General features: G+C 35.5%; 1 protein-coding gene across 4 annotated transcripts in view; it reads left to right on the top strand.

The window, feature by feature from the left end:
- Positions 1-19427, top strand: part of WDR72 (WD repeat domain 72) — a 122065-nt gene that overhangs the window by 51711 nt on the left and 50927 nt on the right. For all 4 annotated transcript variants that reach the window (XM_054215051.1, XM_054215052.1, XM_054215050.1 and 1 more), the window contains 2 exons: positions 12007-12821; positions 17653-17744. In XM_054215051.1, coding sequence (XP_054071026.1) covers positions 12007-12821; positions 17653-17744 — 907 coding nt within the window. The remainder of the gene's footprint in view (positions 1-12006; positions 12822-17652; positions 17745-19427) is intronic.

Genomic DNA, 19427 nt, shown 5'->3' with positions numbered 1-19427 from the left:
GAGTGAAGAAACAGAGAGGGGTGTGTGTGTATATGTGTGTGTATATATATATATATATATATATTCCCACCTTTCCCTACCCCCAGCTCCGTAACTTGGATGCAAAGGACTTCAGTACTACATTTCCTGTAAAATTTCACAATTAAGTATTTTATCAAGGGACCAAGGTAGCAACATAGCTACAGTGAAATAATAACTTTAGACTTATGAGATTAAATTGGTATCAGTTAAAAAGCATCATGATCCTGAGAAATATTGGTAGCTTGGATCACGTGTCAGCTTTGCTGAAATTTACTGCAGTTTTCTGAATTGGTCCACCAATTCAAGAATTTGTTGATTTCAGTGTTTTCTCCATTGATTACCTCAAAGCAAAATGAAAGCAAAAAGTTGTTATTGTAGCACATTTTACTCTTGCAGATGTGGATAGTAAGTAATGCAGGCTGACAGAAATATGAGAATAAGCCTTAACTATTTATTTCAACTATATATTTTAGACACTGTTTCTATATGCTTATACAAAGTTGGGTTTTTTCTCTGTTATTATACTGAAGGTAACTGACTTAAATTTTTTGTTTTCCCTCCCTGGACAATTAATCAGAGCCTATGCTAAAGAAGGTGCTACAGCGTCCCACTAGAAGTAATTCTAAGGTCAACATCACTAGTGCTTGTGAAGTATTTCACACTGAAGGACTGTTTATTGAAGCTAACCTAGCTGTTGCTGTTGTAGTCTTCATCTTCTCCCATACCCATAACTGTCATGCTGCAATTGCCTTCTTGGTCCCTTGGAAGTTTGTAGTTTGTTTTTTAGAGACATAACTTTATGGATAGAAACATACAGTTTCTATCCTACTGAAGTGGTGTTCATGGTATCGTATTCTCCACTTATGATTGTTTTTTTTAATTCTGGGTGTGGAGTTGTATACAGTTTGAATTTTCGTATCTCACACTTGACCTTTACTACTTTCTAGTCCCTAAGATGCAGTTTCTTCTATAGATCAGCCTAACTGATTTTCCTTGTAAGTGCTCTACCTAATTCTAATAATTCTAAAATAAATTACATCATCTTTGTTATAACCTTTGTATTTTCGTGTTGTACAGAGATGTTATTAAGAATTCTTCACCATCCATGATAGGAGGATGGTGGAATCTTTACACTTGCGATAATAATATTTTCTATTCTAAACATTAAGTTCCTGTCCTCTAATAGCTTAATTAGTATTATTTTAGAGAAGAAAAGTATCAAAAGGAATTCAAATCTGTGACATTTTCCTTGGTTTCTGCCTCATACAGCCATCCAAAAAAAAAAAAGTGACTTTTTCAGAAATACATTGACAAATTAAATGCATTTATAGAACTAGGACTTGCAACACCAAACCTTACTCTGCAGCAGAAAGACTTGCTGTGTGCAAGCTTTCTTCTGATAACTGAGTCTCTTGTCTCAGTTAAATTGCAGAAATGAAATGCTAAGCTAAACTGTGTTCAATTTAAAGCACACGACAGCAGTGCTTTCATTTCCATTCTCTTTACATGTTTTTCTACATATTAATACTCAAACCTTTATTTGTTCTGGTGGTCAAATCTGGTTCTTGCAACACTTATGAGAAAGGGTGAATCAACCAACCAGGTATGTCTGAGAACGCTTGTTTGCAAATATTGTCCTCTTGGAAGCCTCTGCAGTTCTACTGCCTTCAGTAAGATTGAACAGCTCTTAAGGAAAGAACAGTGTGATATCTATGGGTACAAAGAATTAGCTGCTGTCCTTATATGTCCTAGAATGATATAGGATCTGAAGAAAGTCCAGCTTGTCTATTCCTGAGTCGCCAAGAATGTCTTTTTCTAGGCTAGACAGGATTTTAATATTTAATATTTAAGAATTTAATCTCACGATTTTTTGGTTGTAGTTGTTCTTTAGTAGAAAGCCACTTGCTTAGGATTTTATCTAGTACTTTTTACATAGATAAATGTTATGGGTGGGACTCTTATAATCCAATATGGGATATGCACTATCAGAGCAGCCCAGGGCAAATACGTTATTTCTGTTGGAGTCAGCAGCCAGCCATGGGTTGGTAACTTAATTTTTATATACATCAATCCTTTTTAGAAAAAAAACAATATTCTCATGCTTTTACCCTCTTTCTAAGGTCGTGTTGGTAGTATCTGTGTTCAGCATTATTCTCACAGATATTTGGATGTTCATTCATCCAGTAAATTGTTCAGTATAGTAATTCCTAGATCCATGAGTCAGTAGTCTGTTTTGTGGATTGCTGTAGCGTTGTTTGTCCAGTTGATGATGTAGGAAACAAGGGAGATGTTCCATCTTACAGCTTTTCTTCCCACGTGCTGAGTAAATCTGACAATGTTTTGTCTACCACTCATCGCTTAACCTGATATATTTCTAAAGATATGGTTAGGGAATTTACTTCTACATTCAAGGTAAATTAATTTATTAAGATACACAGTATTTGAATAATGAATATGTAAATTAATAAGACTTCATTTGAAAAATACCTTACCCTTCCCTTCCATCTAAACTTTTAATGGTGGAGGGACTGTCCGTGTTAACGACGGATCTTATTTTGAGATGAGTGGTTCTCCAGTTCATTTTTATATTCTTTCTATAATAAAAATGTTAGAAGAGACTTTGTCAAAGGTATTGTGTTTAGAATTGCCTTTCTGATAGTGTGTGCCCAGACGGGTAGTGATATGAGTTCTAGAGCAAAGCAAAAGTTGTCTGGATAAAGTTGTCTGTATATCACATATATTTCTTCAAATATTTTCCTGAAAAACAAAATGTAGACTTGTTTCCTGCTGCTGAAACCTAATGTGAAGAATATTCAGTATATTAGCTTTACTTACTAGTTATTCTTTGATACTGTCTTATGATTTGTCTCCAGGATCACTTTTATATGTACATTTGCATTAAATCCAATGAAAAATTTAAGTTCAGCATTTGTGATGAGGAAGCAGTGTGGACATGAAAACAAAATATGAGAAACATTTGATTTTCATACCAAGTCTCTACATTGAGCACTAGATGTGTTAACAATTCTTGCTGAACAATTAAAAATTTGTTGTGCCCAGTAGATCCATCTGGCCAACAATCTGCCTGATCGTGGTCTTCCGTACATGATAAAAAAGGAGGTTTATCCGGTTACTTAGTCTATTCATCACACAGCTTGAGCTTGAAGACTTCTTGGCTTAATTACTTACGTTGTAGCACAGACTCACCAGGAGTGATGCCACAATTACTGTTCAAAGTGCTGCGAAGATAGTAACATTCTCCACTGGGATTAAAAAAAAAAAAATAGCTTTTAGTGTTGGGAGGAAAGAGGTTGACTCTGCTTATGTTGCAGTTAAACTGATAGACAAACATTGGTGATTTAAGCTCAAAAACCATTGTAGCCTTTTCTGTGTGGGAGAGAAATTCTTAGGAGGATCTGGGCATCCTCAGTAATATGACCAGAGTTGTAGTAATGAATAATATAATAAAAGTAATGTCAGGCAAGTTCAAAGCAGTTTCTTTAAACTAGTTCATATGGGAAAATTAATCATGAACGGACACCTTTGTTTGGGACTGCATGGTCCAAATGATGAAGCCTCAGGTCAAACAAAGATTGCGTGTGAAAGCAAAGTGGGGCACCACTACTGACTCCAGGCTTTTTACACTTTGTTCTTTATATGTGAGTACTGGGGTTTAAAAAGGGTAAATGAATAAGAAGAATAAGTTCTGAATGCCCCCCTCAAGAGCTTCCTCTGTCCTATGACTAAGTTGAAGTGTGTGAAGGTAAGGAATATGAATGACCTTGCTATAGTAACACCTTTACTCTCTATGATCTTCACCCTATGCATAAGGCCCGCATTGCTCTGGAGAGGGTAGGCCTGACATATTTCAGGAGCCCGTTTTGGGAGGCTATGGATGCTTTTAGTGACAGGAAGTGTTCACGTGCTCCCTGAATTGGAGCTTCAGGAGATAGGTAGGGTTAGACATAGGAGAGTGCATGTGTGGGTTGTCAGTACGGGCTGTATTGGATTAGAAGGTGCATATGGTCTTTATGTGGAGATGAAAGCGTAGCTGATAATTTGCATCCTTTCTTCCCATGCAGCTTCTTTTAGAGATGGTGTATGTTAAGAGCCATTTCAATTATATACCTGCTGTTTATAACTATTTTTAACTAAATGCAACTTTGCACATATCCTGGGTTGTTCATCCTTTCAGCTGAGCAAGAAAATAAGACAGCTGTGTATTTGCAAATCACAGTAGGGTCATTGTTAGTAAGACTGGTTTGAATTGTTAGTTGAATTGGGATGATATTAGAATGAAGGGCTAAAAAATGTTTTGGGGAAGTATTCTTATGAAATATCCATGACATCCTGCAGAAAGATGCAGTTCAGAATTGTACCTCTTGGGAATTTATTCTTCTGAAAACCAAGCCAGGCTTAAAAAAAAGAAAGTAAAAAATAGTATGGTTTTACCCAATTTAAGACATTTTCAACACTAAATCTAGTTAAGCCTATATAACATTTGTTATTTAAGGTTATGAACTTAACAGGGCAGACTTGCTGATGTGATTTAGCTCAAAAGACCAATGTTATTGTTGAACAATAGATTATTTTTCAGTTACAAATACATAAATATGATTGCAAGACCACATTTATATCTAATTATTACCAGTTCTTCAAGCATCACCTAGGGAATTTGAAGCCTTCTCTTATGTATTTTATGACTAAAATTTTGGTGCAGTAATTTAAAGAGTAAGGGCTTTTAAGAAACTTAAGGTAGGGAAATTTGAAACAAAGGTCCAAGCCTTCTCTGAACGCTCAGCAGTATCCAACTGTTTTACTATTGTTCCACTTGATGATCTGTTTGATCATGTGCTGTATGCTGCTCTAACTCCTGTCATGTAAAAGGCTACATTAAATTTTCTTCTTGCTTGTCATTTTATTTATAAAATTAATTAAATTAGGCTATCTGAATTCAGAAGTGACTTTGTACTAGCTAGACATGTAAGTTATCAAGTTTTTAGTATTACCTGTAGAAACTGCAAAAAAAAAAAATCCTAGTAGATAAAGATGTGGTGTGATCATTGTATAGGTTTAAGATGTGCTATTTGAAATATGAGATTTTTGTGGAACTTGCTAACAATATTTTATGCTCAAAACCAGTTTGAACCCCCAAACACAATTTCATTTATCTTTATATTCTAAGCTTTATAGAGTCGGCAAAAGTGTCCATCTGTTCAGCTGAGATTGCTTCAAATAGTGAGTGGTCAGAGAGACTTAGCTGATAAAGGTCAAAGGAGCCTCTTGACCCTGTGATACTTGCCAAAGCAATTGGATCATAGGGACTGATATACAGTTAGATATAGCTTGCTAACGTGATCTCCACTTTAATTGGTAATGATAGCAGGAATACACAGTAAAGTCATTGCTGAAAGAAAACAAAAAGTATCCAATATAGTAATTTATTACCAGTCAGTGGGTTTCACGCACTAGGTTGTTTTACCCCTGCAGTGGTCAGAGAAAGCAAAAAGGTACTCTAACACTTAACTGAAAATGGATGCCCTGCTGCTATCAGAGATGCATGGTGGTCAAATGATTGCCTGTGCCATTAGCTTGGTAATGTTTTCTCTATTGTAAACTCAGCTCCCCATGTTCTTCCTGTGCATCAGCTGCAGATTGAAGGCTTTCTCGTTTGTCTTCTATTTGTGCTGCCAATCATCAAGCTGCTGTCCACCAAGCACATTTCAAGGAGGCAATTTTTTTTACTACTATCGACTACCATCTATAGCAACTGAGGGCTCAGAGGATTTAGAAATGAATTTAATGCTTTAATTTACACTGTGCCAGCCATTTTGTGCATTGTTTATGTATTTGTTTTCTGAGACAATTCCATGAGACAATTATGGGTTTCCTGTTTTGCAAAACTATGAATGAGATGGCGCCTGCAAACATGTCCCTAAAACATAGTTCTTTCTCATGTGTATTATATGTTATGCCACTATTTTCTTTAAAAATGTTAGAAAAATGTCTATGTGAGTAAAGACATTTACTAAGCTATTCTGTAGTTGAAAAAATAAAACCCCCCAAAAATGCAAACCCAAAACAAACAAAACCAAACAGACTTATTGCTTCCTGCCATCAAGAATAAAGCATCATGGAGAATGGAGTTGTCATTGGCAATATAAGTTTAATGTTTAAGACCCTTAAGTGTGGTAACCATGCTTCAGCTAAAACAGTTCTTACAGCTCCATGAAGTACAAATTTAAGGCAGGGTAGAAGTAGCTAAATAACTTTTACTAGCAGCTGTGTAACATGCTTATTTTTTGTGATCCTAGAGCCAGACCAATGATGAGATATGGTTCTGAACTTCTATTGACATCTCAGTGATTGGCATGATCGAGACAGAATATTCTTAGCCCTCAATACATTTTGGTTGGCAAATTCTGCTGCCCAGCCCTCCTCTTTCATTTCTGTAACTAAGGTTCTTCACATTTTAGTTTTTAAAAAACAAAGAATCCTATTTATGTTAATGTCCAATGACATTGGCCACAGAGGTAATGAACAGTAAGTGGTTCAAACATGTAAATGCTCTTTAAAGTTTCTGTTGTCTTTGTAGTGTAATTAAAGGTCAGATTACAGCAAAGACAGATGACAAAAATAAGAGTTAATTTCATTGAAATGAGCATATTGGTATTGTATTCTCAAACTTCATTGTGATATTTCAGAAATTATCATATCAAGAAACTTAAAGACTATAAGATGCAGTGGGTTTTGTGATTCCATATTGGATTTTGCTTAAAAATACTTGTTTGAAAGGGTGAAGTTACAGTTACTTTGTTCACAGGGTGTCTTCATTCAATACACAAGAGCAGCCAGTAGGATGATGGTATTTTCCTGATTAAATTAGCACACTTCTTTACAGTAAGAATATTTAATAATGAGCTAATTACTCTTTAAAAGAGGAAGTCTTGCTTATCTGACAGACTTTCATGTACTTAATGTGTTGTTGTATTGGGCCTGTATTAAGATCCTGTACTCTAATGACTGTCAAAATAACAAACTATAAATCTGCTAAAAAAACCCAGGCAAATAAGAGATAGAAAGTCCTCCACTCAAAAAAAATCGGAAGCAGTGCAGCTTCTGTTAATGAAAGAATCTTCCATTATCCTTTGACAATACTTCAATAAAGCTTGTCCCTCCATGCCAATCTAACTAAAATTTTACCTAAAAATGTTCAATTTCTGTCTAATATTTTCTTGAGCCTTTGCAGGTGCCAAGTAGTGGCTAAAGGAGGGGACTGATCTTTTTTTTCTAACTTGTTTAATGTTAATGGATCAAAATATAATCTTTCATAAGAGAAAGCTCAAATGAACACAAACCTCTTGAATGTTAACATAATTTAAAAAAAAAAAACCTCATTACGATCGTCAGAATAGCTCACATTTATGCTTTATAGACAGCATGTTTCATTCTGTAGCCACTGGGAACTTTGGGGGCAATTTTCTGTTACTTTTATCCTGTTATGTTTGGGATAAAGTGAGAACACAACGGATGAAGAAGGCCAAAAGTCTGTAAGAAAAAGTCACATTTCATACTTCAGGACTTGTTTTACATAGAAGTTGATGCTACCCACACTGTGAAAACTGAGAAATTTCTTTTAAGTGGTATCAAAGGGATGTCTGAGTATATTTTGAGTCTGGTTTGCCTTCTAAAAAATCTACCATGTGATTTTGCCACTTTATTTCCTTTATGTAAAATGAACGTCAAGACCATTCTTGTCAAAACTGTTTTTAGCACAAAACCCACAATAGAATGCATCTGGTAAAGAAAGCTGGTGTGTGGAGAAAGTACATGTGTATATATATATAAGCAGTTGAAACAGTATGGGAATCCCTGCCAACTAATGGAAGTGTGTGTTTTAAGTGGAATAGTGTTCCTAGAACAAGTTGGATCCCAGTGGAAAAAGGCCTTTAGAGATGAGAAGGCAACGAGGTAAAATAACACTTGAATTGTACTTCCAATGAAATTTTTATGTAGTATGTTTGTCTTAAACCTGTTAAAGATAATGGCATGTATTGATGTATTTGGGGGCCACAGTAAGGATAGCCCCCTTCCTCCCCCTTCCCATAGACAAGGGTAAACTTTGCCTTGGGTGCTAAGGTGGTTTGGAAAAGATGTGTAAAGGGAGAAGAAAAGAGGTAGAAGAACAGGCTTGTAAGTTGAGGAGCAGGAATGGATTCTGTGCCAGAAGAAATCAATTAAAGTGAGTCTGCAAAGTTTTTTGCCTTGGCTCTTGTCTTGTCCTGACTCAAACCTCTTCAGCGGCAAACTAGGGAGCTGTTACAGAGGTGATAGTTGCCATGCATGGAATATAGCTTGCCACTTCAAAGCCGCCTTGCATCCTGCTCATTCCTGGATGTAGAAGGATTTTTCTGCTGTGGTTCAGTCTGAGATGATGCACAAGAGGTTCATGAGTCTCAGGATATAATTTTGGTCTGTAGCCAGACTTCTTGTTTCTTTAAAGCTTACAAGTGAAGGACTCCAGGAACCTTATCAAACAATGCAGATCTTTCCAATCAGTAAAAATTTTCCAAGTTCCAGTTGTTAAGCAGGGGTGTTATCAGCACACAAATGGCTTTATTTTGAACAAAGGAGGTCTAGTCTCATTACTAAACTGTTCAGGTTCAGAGAGTGATGTGTTAATTAAAAAAAAAAAATTCAAGTAGCTATTTTACCTTGGTATTTGGAAATGTTTAAATGGAGATCTAATAGTTAATTATAGAAGCTTCATGAGATACTTATTCATCAGTTTTTGTTAGGGACTAGCCAATATTTTAACTGAAATGGCTGATGGTGCTATTAGATTAATTTTGATATTATGCATATGTACAAAAAATAAAATTAAAAAGTGCTTCCTGCTTCACAGTTTCCAACGAAAGTGGTAAGCTGTATCATGACAATAAAACCCTGGGTTTAGTCCTGAGCATGACCATTCTTACACTTTATGAAAACATGACTCTTCTCACTACTAAAATTTTCTTTCTTGACTAACATATACCTCCTTTGGAGTAACTCCTTGTTAGATTTACTGCTAGTGATGCACAAAAAAGAAGTAGCACATTCTGCTCGTTTTCACAACTGAACTACAGCAGGAGACCTTAACATTTATAGTTATTTTAGATTCATACACTTTGATATCAACAAAGAGGACAAAGATCGGTTTTCAAAATCTGGATAAGATTACTGAAGCTCTGAAAAGTCATACAGTTTGCCCTCTCTGTAATAGCTTCCAGAAGATTTTTTTTTTTAAATAAATAATTTTTTCAAAATCTTCCCACTTTTTCAGCTAAATAATAAAATTAGCTGGAACATTGGTGGTCAGGAGAGATCTGTAAATAGGGAATTAGAAAGTTGGCTATGTCAAAAATAAAATTTAAAACTAGCAATAGTAAACTAGAAAAGATGCCTTTACACTGTCTTTCAAAATTATGATTATCAAAATCTCTAGGTTGTGTTCAGTACATTGTAGTGTGGTGGTCATTTAACTTGCAGAATTGAAGGGAGCCTCTATATTACTGAATTAATTCTTTTTTGACATGATCATTTGAAATTCACTGGGAGAGTAGTAGGGCTCGAATGGCTTGATATTTGGATATATACAGTACTATCTGCTTAAGTGGGTTTGAAAGACAATCCTGTGATAACTGAGTCTGAGTTGAGGAAAAATCGTCTGAAAAGAAGGAAAAAGAGATTTTTTTTCATTACTGAAGCCTGTGTGTTGGCAACAGGGAGGCATCAAAGCTGGACTGTGTGCTTCAGATACAAGTCATACTTTGTTATTGCAATTGTTATGAGCCTATTTTTTGACACTGATTTACCAAACTCTTCATATGTACATTTGAAAAAAAAATTAAAGATAATGATAGTATTTGTCTGAATGTAGTAGAATTTATTTTTGTGAAATACTTTTGGAACTTCAGGAAAGGCACAGTACAGAATGTAAATATCTTTTAATCTGTTTTTCAATATCCATCATCAAATGCTATTCCCAGCTTTCTAGTTCATAGTTAGTTTTATGGGTTTCCTTCCATTTTCTGTCATCCTCTGTTACAGAGAATATCTCATCCATATTTCCTAAATAGTGTTTTATGTCTGAAGCTTTAGATGTCCACCTTCTTTCAATGGAATGAAATGCCTATGGCAGAGAGCTAAGATAACTTGGTAGATGCTTTTAGGATCAATGTCAATAAACTTTCATATTGCCAATAAACATTTATTGTGACTTCACACACAGTAGCATCACCAGATGCTTCAACAGATTGACATTATCACAGTATTTTCCTGTGTTTGAATGGTGATTTTCCTAAAAGGTTTCTAAACGTTGATCAACAAAATAAAAAAATATAGAACAGAGAAAATGAAAATGATAGGCCAAATAATAATAGCTTCTATTAATGTCAAAGCTAGCTTGTGAATTCCAGTGTTTGCATTCCATGGAGTTCTCCCTATGTATTAGGAAACAGCATAATTAAAGATTAAAATAATCCTAGTGCTTAACTACAGTGTATTATTTTTTAAAAAGGAAAAAGGAAAGGGATAAAAAGAAAACCTGAACAAGCAGTTGTAATCTCTTACTTATGACTCCCTATGGAGATCTTTAAATAAGATTATGTATTTAAAGCACATCCTCATCTGGTGGGAGCATCATTCTATAAATAACAGAAAGACAAATTATATTATTACCCAAAACTATATAGTCAAATAACTTAGATTATAGAAAGTCAATTTTTTCCTTGTGTTATTCATAACTACAATATTAACAGTTTAAAAATCACTACTCGTATAAAATCAGTTTGCAATGTAAAAGGAGTTAGATAAGGAGTGGTTTTGAGAAAAAAGAGTTAATCAACATTACATCCAAGTTAAAGCCAGCTGTTGCCCTGTTTACTAAGCCTTGATGATTGCTTTTAAGATTCATCTCTTTTCAACAGAAACAGTTCTTTGCATTCATGGAATAGTTCTAATTATCACAGGAAAATCTAGAAGAGTCTGTATCACTTGTGACACCGAAGCTGGCATGATTGTTTGCAAAAGTATCACTGGGCTGGAAAGTTGCTTCTTGATACTCTCTTTCAGCTCGCACATGTTTACTTACAAAGGTGAAACGGCTAGACTGAACTCGGTGCTGAAAGCATAGGCTTGTGCGGGACAATAAAAACGTACAAGTCATAAATGCTTAAAGAAAAGGGCGAAAGCATCAACAAGGAATTTATACTCCCTCAGGTCTGCTGTTCCCATGAAGGTAAAAAGATACCTCTTTAATAGATACAGCAGGATTCTGATATAAGACGTGTCACAATCTCATAACTTAACTTTACCATTGGATGATCCTCCCAGTACCTTCATGGAATGCTGCTTGGTAGTGCAGCATGATGGTTCCTGTGAAAGAAAGTAGTTGCTCTCCTACAAACTCATCTCGAGTCTCTCTCAGACAAAAATGTAGAATTTTGTCTTTATGATGGGAATTTATTGGAGTATTCTTAAAGATTCAACTCTGTCATCTAGTTCAGTTTCTGATATGTTTTTTAGTTGTATGCAGAAGCAATGGGATTTTTCTTCCAAATTACAACTGGATGATTTTCATGTTTGTTTTTCTCAGAAAATGAATTCTGAAATACCATCAGTTTCATAAAAATATCAGTAACACAAAAGTCTGTAGAGCAGGAGGTTTGATGAGATGACCTACAGACATTCTTTCCAGCAAACATTTCTGCAAGTTCTGTGATTCTCTGTAATATTGCATTTCCTATTAAAAAAAAAAAATCTTTCGAAAAATTCATAATGCCAATATTTACAAAATATTTCCATTTTTTGCTTAAAAGGAATTACTATTCTAGACTTTATTTTATGTTTTAAAATGCACCTAAAAACTAAAACTGAGGAGGAAAATAGTTTTTATTGACACATTAAGGTCATCCTTATAAAACTTGGATATTTTTCTTTCAGTTACCTGATACCAGCTGCATCCAACAGCCCTTTACTATTATACCATTTATCACAAAATGGAACAATGCAAACTTTCATATTCTCCTGTTTGATCTGGAAAAACTTGAGGAACTTCTGCTGTCATCTCAACTCAATGGATTAAAGTCATCAAATTCATTTCACACCTATGGCATTCTAGAAAGACCCAAAAGTACTACTGAGAAAAGGCCACTGACGTTAAAAAGAAATAAAACTTCTGGCTCCATAAATCCAGTGGATGGGAAAGTAGATACTGTTTGTTCAAACCAGGTCTGTAGGGATAAAAACAGGCCTTTGGAAGAAAGTGGTGGCATTAAAAGACAGAAAAAAATGAAGAGTTCAAGAAAGATTAGAATGCAGCCATTAGGAAACATTGATGTGAACGTCGCCACTGATACAGCTAAACTGCTTTTGTCGTGTCTCTTACCATGGGGTGTAGATAAAGAAATAGACAATCTTTGTGTTAGACACTTGGATATCTTGAGGCTTCAGTGTCCTGTTTCTTTTGGACTTGTGTCAAATGAAAACCACCTATCACTAACGCTACCAGGATGGAAATGTACCGATTGTGGTGTCCTGGAAGAACACGCACTAATCAACTTGTTTTCAAAAAGAGTGCTTGATTTATCAAACAAGTACCTTGCTACAACTGAAGGACAAACTGGAAAGAAGGATGGACCCGAGAATAATGTATATGGAACAAAGGGATTGGAAACAGTATTCTTCTTGTTTAGCAGAATAGCTTTAATCAACAGGATAATTAACATACCTTCAGCAGTTACAGGTGAAACTGAAAGGTAAGAACCTTTTCATTATGAGTCTTGTCTTCCCTTATAGTGGTTAAAAAGTGAAAAATATGAAACAAGCACTTTTCTTAAATATGGACTTTTGCAATAGAGTTTACATTCTTTGTCTAGACCTTTTTTTATAGGACATTTTTTGAACGAAAGGAGAATTGGGATAAAGTTAAAAATATTTATATTTTTCTATTTAGCACATCAGAAAACTGATGCAGAAAATTTTTTTCAACAGAACAAGGACTTGAATTATCCAGCTTCACACCCTGTTTTTCCAGAGATCGCTCTCTTCCTTGCAGTTTAAACCGAGTAGAATAATGAGGTCTCTTCAGGCACATTTTGAGACGTGCATTAGCACATTTGTGCTGTTTTAACTTCCACTCTGTGTAAGCTATATACTTCCTTTACTGTGAAACCCTTGGCTTCACAGATAAATAAAACATGAGAGACAAGAACAGTCTGTCCTACTTACACTGTCTAAAATACAAACCCCCCAGTAACAACGGCAGCTACTGGGAATGAATGCCTCATCAGCCCTTATGTTGTGAGAACCATCACAAATAACATTTATGTTACTCAAAACAAATTTATTGACTAAATGCTTTTTCAGTGTTAAAGGAAAAATAGGATGCTCGACATTATTTGACCAAGCCAAATAGAGCATGCTAATTGGGCAATGTATATTGTCCACAGACTTTGTTGTTCAGCAAGCCTAGGTTGGTCTGTATTTAGCATTTTAGGGACAATTAACTTCAGTGTTGGTGACGCTATGGCCCACAGGCAAGAAGGGGGACAAAAATTATTGATCTTGATGCTGCAAATTTCAGTGCCTCTTCCACAAAGCTCTAGGCATTCAGAATATCTCAAGAGAGATGCACCATCCTATAGGACAAACATACATTTCTCAGTAACTTTTACTGCTAATCACATTGCCTACTGGTCCATATTCAACACAAGCTCTTATATGAAACGTTGTTTCCAGGATTCCAGCTTGAACAGGAATTCCTTTCCAGGCAAGAAATGCATAATATTTTTTTTGGCTGAAAACTGTACTATGTAATTTGAAGTTTCCTCCAGGAAATGTAAAGCCATATAAGCTATCAGCGCTTGTAGAAATAGGTGAATTTTTGTACAGAACAGAGGAGGAAAAAAATTTGCTATAAATTTTGGTTGCAAAAAAGTTATGAATTTTATTCAAAGACTCTGAAATGTTTTATTTGGGATTTTGACAAGGGTTAGTTTGGATTACCTCTCTTTCTAGAGCTGAATACTATACTTATTTGTAGCTGTCTTGTAGATAAATTTTAGTTTGATGACATTTGTGATGCTCTAACATGGGCTGTTGCCTCCCAGTGGCCTCATCTGGATAAAATCACTGGAGTTGTATCCATTCAATTCTATTCTTGGATTGTTTTTTTGGGGAGGGTGGAGGGTTGTGGGTTTTGGTATTTTGATGTTTTGTTTTGTTTTGTTTTTTTGACCTGAGCTCCATATTTTCCTCTTGAGTTCCTAAACTGAAACTGTAAGTGCTATGGGTCTATATGGAGATACATAATAGCTCAGAGTTTATCTTTTCCCCTACTTTCCAAGAACTGTTTCAGAAATTTAGACATGTGAGTCTTAATTCTTCCCCCCTCCCCCAGATAAATAAAGAAAAGTTGAGGTCTGTATTTTGTACTCTTTCCTAACCTCTGTAAAACTGCAATATGATGTCCCACTGTAGTCAAGAACCATCATTTTCACATAGAATCGAAGGCAGCGGAGGGTAGAACCAATGAAGCAATGTTACTGTGTCAGCGTAAGTGGGAGAAGTGGAGTAGAGTCACAGGAAAGAATTTCATGCTTCAGACACTTCTTTAAAAAAAAAAAAAAAATCAAAAAAACCCCCAAAACAAGCAAACATAAAAAATACTGATTCCCTACACGATGTACTTTCATGTGATAATGTTATCTTTGTGTCTGAGTATTGAAGGCATAGTTTTGCTATCAGAAATTGCTGTCTGAATGCACCTATACTTTCTGTATTGCCTCAAAACCAGTTATGTATATGCAAAGCTGTCTCCCTCTCTCCGCCTAGGCAAAAAGCCCCTTTCCTGTGAAGTTCCCTTTCCCTCTTCCCTCCGCCCACTTCCCCAGTAATAAGCATAGCATAAATAGGACTTGGCCCATTTGTCATGATCTTAGGATTCATCCTTCATTTCACCTCGTCCTCTTGCAAATAATTGGGAACTGAATGAACTGTTGCAATCTGTGTTCATTCATTAAATCTTTTTATATGATTTATGCTTATTCATCACTTACTCTATTCAAGGTTCGTTTACTCTGTATTCAGATTGGAATGAGTTTTCTTTGTTGTGATGAGCTGTTAAAATAACATACTTTTGCCTAATTAAAAGCTTGAAAGAAACCAAGCAAATGCTATTTTGTCCAGTTTGCCTTCTAAAAGTATAGTATGTAGCCACACCTCTTTGGGCAGTCAGTTTAGCTAAAACTACAGCATGCTCAAGGGAAAAAACTACGTATTGATTTCTGATTTGCCACAGCATTTGCAGAAGGAGTTAGTAGGACTTTCACAGCTTGTAAGGGTCCTGATCTCCTAAGTATTACTGCAGTACGAACAACTCTTACTAATTCAGCTACTAGTATGGGAGAGAAAATGTATTCTGCTCTCCTTTCCATAGCTTATCTGGTCAGCAAAGCCATGAATATTTTTCCGTTGTGTGAAAACTTGCATTCTATTAGCACACTGGTGCTAACTGGTGCAAACTCCAGAGCTTTTAAACTTTGAAATTAAAAACAGGAGAAAGAATATCTGAACAGATTATCCAGTGACTAGCACAATTGCTTACTGTGTATTCAGCTGATATTCATAGTTCTGCTTGCTTTGATGCTGGAGAATGGGCTTGTATGTTTATTCCTTGCAGTGCAGCATGGTGTCTGACCACTGGCTTAGTAATAATTTTGGGATTCCAGATTTCTTCTGTTGCTGGCCCACATTGCATGTAGCAATGAAATACTAATTGGGTGAATTATTTTAGTGTCAGTCAGCTATGGTCTTGATCTGGGGAATGCGATAATAAAGTTTAAATCCCTGTTCTTTGGCATATTGGATGATTTTGCTGTTACAGGAGAGTGAAAGGAACTTCTTTTTTCACAGAATCACAGAACGGTTTGTGTTGGAAGGGACCTTAAAGATCACCTTGTTCCAACCCCCTGCCCTGGGCAGGGACACCTCCCACTAGACCAGGCTGCTCAAAGCCCCATCCAGCCTGGCCTTGAACACCTCCAGGGATGGGGCAGCCACAGCTTCCCTGGGCAACCTGTTCCAGTGCTTCATCACCCTCACAGGAAAGAATTTCTTCCTAATATTCAGTCTAAATCTCCCCTCTTTCAGTTTGAGGCCGTTACCCCGTGTAGAGGTACATTCCATTACATTCCCTGGTACAGTCCCTCCCCAAATTATTTTGTTAAATAAAACACACACATATGTACATACTTTCAATCTGGAGAGTCAGAACTGGAAAAAAACGCATTTGATCAGTTCCTAGACTACTGGATGTTCTTGGATGAGTCTGGTATGCTCATTTTGAGCAGAAATTCTGACTTTGTCAGCATGTTTATATGTTTCTGCTTAAAGCGTGGGTTTGACAGATCGTCATTTCCCAATGAGAAACATTTCGTTGAAAAACTCTTGACTAGTTGCTATCATAAGTTTTCATTTGTGTTTTGAATCAGTAAGTTTCAGGTTATAGTATTTCTGTGAACTATTAGCTATTTGATTGGATAAATGAAATTTGTGGAATGTGAAAATAGTGAACAGTGAATGACACGCTTTAAGCACATGTTATCAGACAAGTACTAATATGTTCTCTTTTTTAAAAAAATCGGTATTATTTAACATAATCTGAACATTTTACCAAAAAATATTCATAATCCAAAAAAGAATAAAGTATGAAAAACATGGCTTTGTAAAAACTTGGACCTGAGTCTATAAGCTGTTCATAAATGTGTTTGTATATCTGTTGGGTTTTTCGCAACTTGACTCTGCCTGTGAAAATAAAGAAGTCTCCAGTAAAATGCGTCAGATCATAAAAGTAGGACAAACAGGAAGAAACTAGTAAGAAAAGATCTTCAAAGAATTGGTTTTCTCTTGCCTTTTGATATTTCTACCTGTAACTTAAAGCTCATAGGCTGAAAGCTTTCAGAGTTGTTTAGTGTTGCAGAGCTTTTGAAATATTATGACTTAGTGTTGATTGTTGTGAATTTGAAACATAAAATGTGTTATTTTTAAATGACACCTAAATATAAGTCACTATGGCAATGTATTTAAAAGAAGTAGTTTAAAATAGTACAAGGGTTTGGAGAGGTTTTTCACTTCCTTTCCCCTTCCTCCCCATCTACTGAAATCCCAAGTATTGCAATAATAGTCTAAATTATTTAACACCATGAGAAAATGGAAACGTATAAAATAAAGCTGCTAGTTTCTCTTGAATTTTTTCTTATGTAATAGAAAAAAAAGCACAAGTCCTTTGTGAAAATGATATTTTGATTCATTTCTTCACATAAGAATACAACATAAAAGTTAACCATAGTAAATTTTGAGCCGAATGTGAAGTTTCCTGCATGTATGTGGTACTTCTTAGTATTTGTGTACATATGAACGTTTGAATATGAAGTTGTTGGCAAAAGTATGCAAGTGACTTTTGAGGAGAAACTAAATTGTTGTTGATAGTAATCAATAGTAGAGTACCTACCTTAAAAACCTACCTTAAGGCACAAGGTTTTTCCTAAGTATGTTCAGGTTTTGTTTAATAGTTTCATATTCTTTTAGCCTACAGAAATCAGAATCTGCACATAACAAATGGCGAAATATAGAAGCAGTAACACCTTCATTCCCCAGTTTTTATGGAGAGTTACCAAACAGTAAGTATATGGAGGAGTGGCAATATTAGCTTTTAAGTGTTAATTTTTTTCATGCTTTTTGTTGCTAAAGTAGAACACTTAACTCCAATAATGAAAGAAAATTATTTATATTCTTCAGCTTCAAGCAGGTCTAGTTTGCGAATTGAGGAACTGGATTATTCTGTTGTTTTCTTCTTTGAGTACCACAAAAGCATGTGAACAAAATACGAACTGTTAAAAAATATGGGAATCAACGATATTTTTTCTATAACAGCAAAACATTCAGCTGAGTTTCTAAAGACATTCTCTAGCAATCTGAAAAACAGAAATGTAATAAGACAGACACTGTTGTGTCCCCCTCCCCCATCTCCCTCATCACCATTACATGCCTGCCTGATAATATATACAGCCCTTCAAGCAAACTGTTGCCTTAGTAATACAAGAGTCATCTTGAGTGTTCAATAATGCCCTTAGACTTTTGGTTTAGGGCGGAATAAAGTAATCTCTTCACGTTAATGTCCCACAGGCAGTTGTTTGCCAGTCTTGGCTTTGCAAGACAGTCTAAGTGTATTGTTACAGTATGCAACTAAAGAAAGAATAAACTAAAGAAAGAATAAAAACCTAAACAGGATATGGGTATTTGTCAGTATACATTACCTAACAATTACAGCATTCCTGTTACAGACTAAGACCTGTCTAGGCTGATAACACAAATTTATTTCAAGTCAAATCTTGACTCTCTGCTATGCAAATAAGCCTTAATATCCCCATCTAAAATCAGTTTTTAATGTACTTTTCCTGCTCTGATTCTTATATGAAATAATAATGTTGAGCTTTGACACAGCAAAGTTTCCAAAATGGCAGAAAAAAAGAAAAAGACAAGCAAAATACATCCTGATATATAAAGAAATCACAATTAAATCTAAAACCTGAGAAGAGGTCTACCTTTGTATAGTTAGTCCTGCGTCTCATTTTGTCATCCCTTTTTATGTTTCCATATTAGCCTTTACATTTTCTATTGTCGTACATGCCATGTCAGCTATCAGTGAGAGAAGATAAAGTATTTGCTCTTACCCTGTCTTTCTGTAAAATGTTGCTAATTGCTCTAGTTTTCTTTTTTCCTCTTTCTTTTTTCATTCTCCTTCTTTTGATCATACCTGTGTCTATGTATGTACTTATGTTTTATGTATTATATTAGATATTGATATAGTTAAATTTACATGGTCATTTACTGAATAGCATACTGCTCCCATTCAGACTACACTAGTGTACCCTGTTCACTTTGCAATATGCCGGTACTTATGTGTTTTTTTTCGAACTTCAGTCTTTGCTGCAGGAATCCAACATTTAAGTGAATGACTATGCATTGTGTGATCGTGATACTTGTGAACCTTGGTGTTATGGAAACACAGTTGATACTTGCAATTCAGTTTCCTCTTCTTAACATATTATATGGTACTGGCAAACAAAGATTCTTGTGTGGATTCAAAGGATTGTACAACCAATTTGCCCAACTTACACGTTTGGCAACAAATACTGTAGTAAAGTTGTGAGATGTCACGTTTGTCTATTGAAGTCAAAATGAGGAAGAACTGGCACAGCTGCCAGTTCGAACTCTGCCTTGCATTGAAAATTATCTGAAAAATCAGGATGGGTAGTAATAAAACTCACATGCAAATCCGTAAGTGTAAAATTTTTCTTAAC

This window comes from Rissa tridactyla, chromosome 9 (assembly GCF_028500815.1).
Source record: "Rissa tridactyla isolate bRisTri1 chromosome 9, bRisTri1.patW.cur.20221130, whole genome shotgun sequence".
Classification (NCBI taxonomy): domain Eukaryota; kingdom Metazoa; phylum Chordata; class Aves; order Charadriiformes; family Laridae; genus Rissa; species Rissa tridactyla.
The sequence above is the reverse complement of the archived record's forward strand: the minus strand, read 5'-3'. Positions and strand labels throughout refer to the sequence as shown.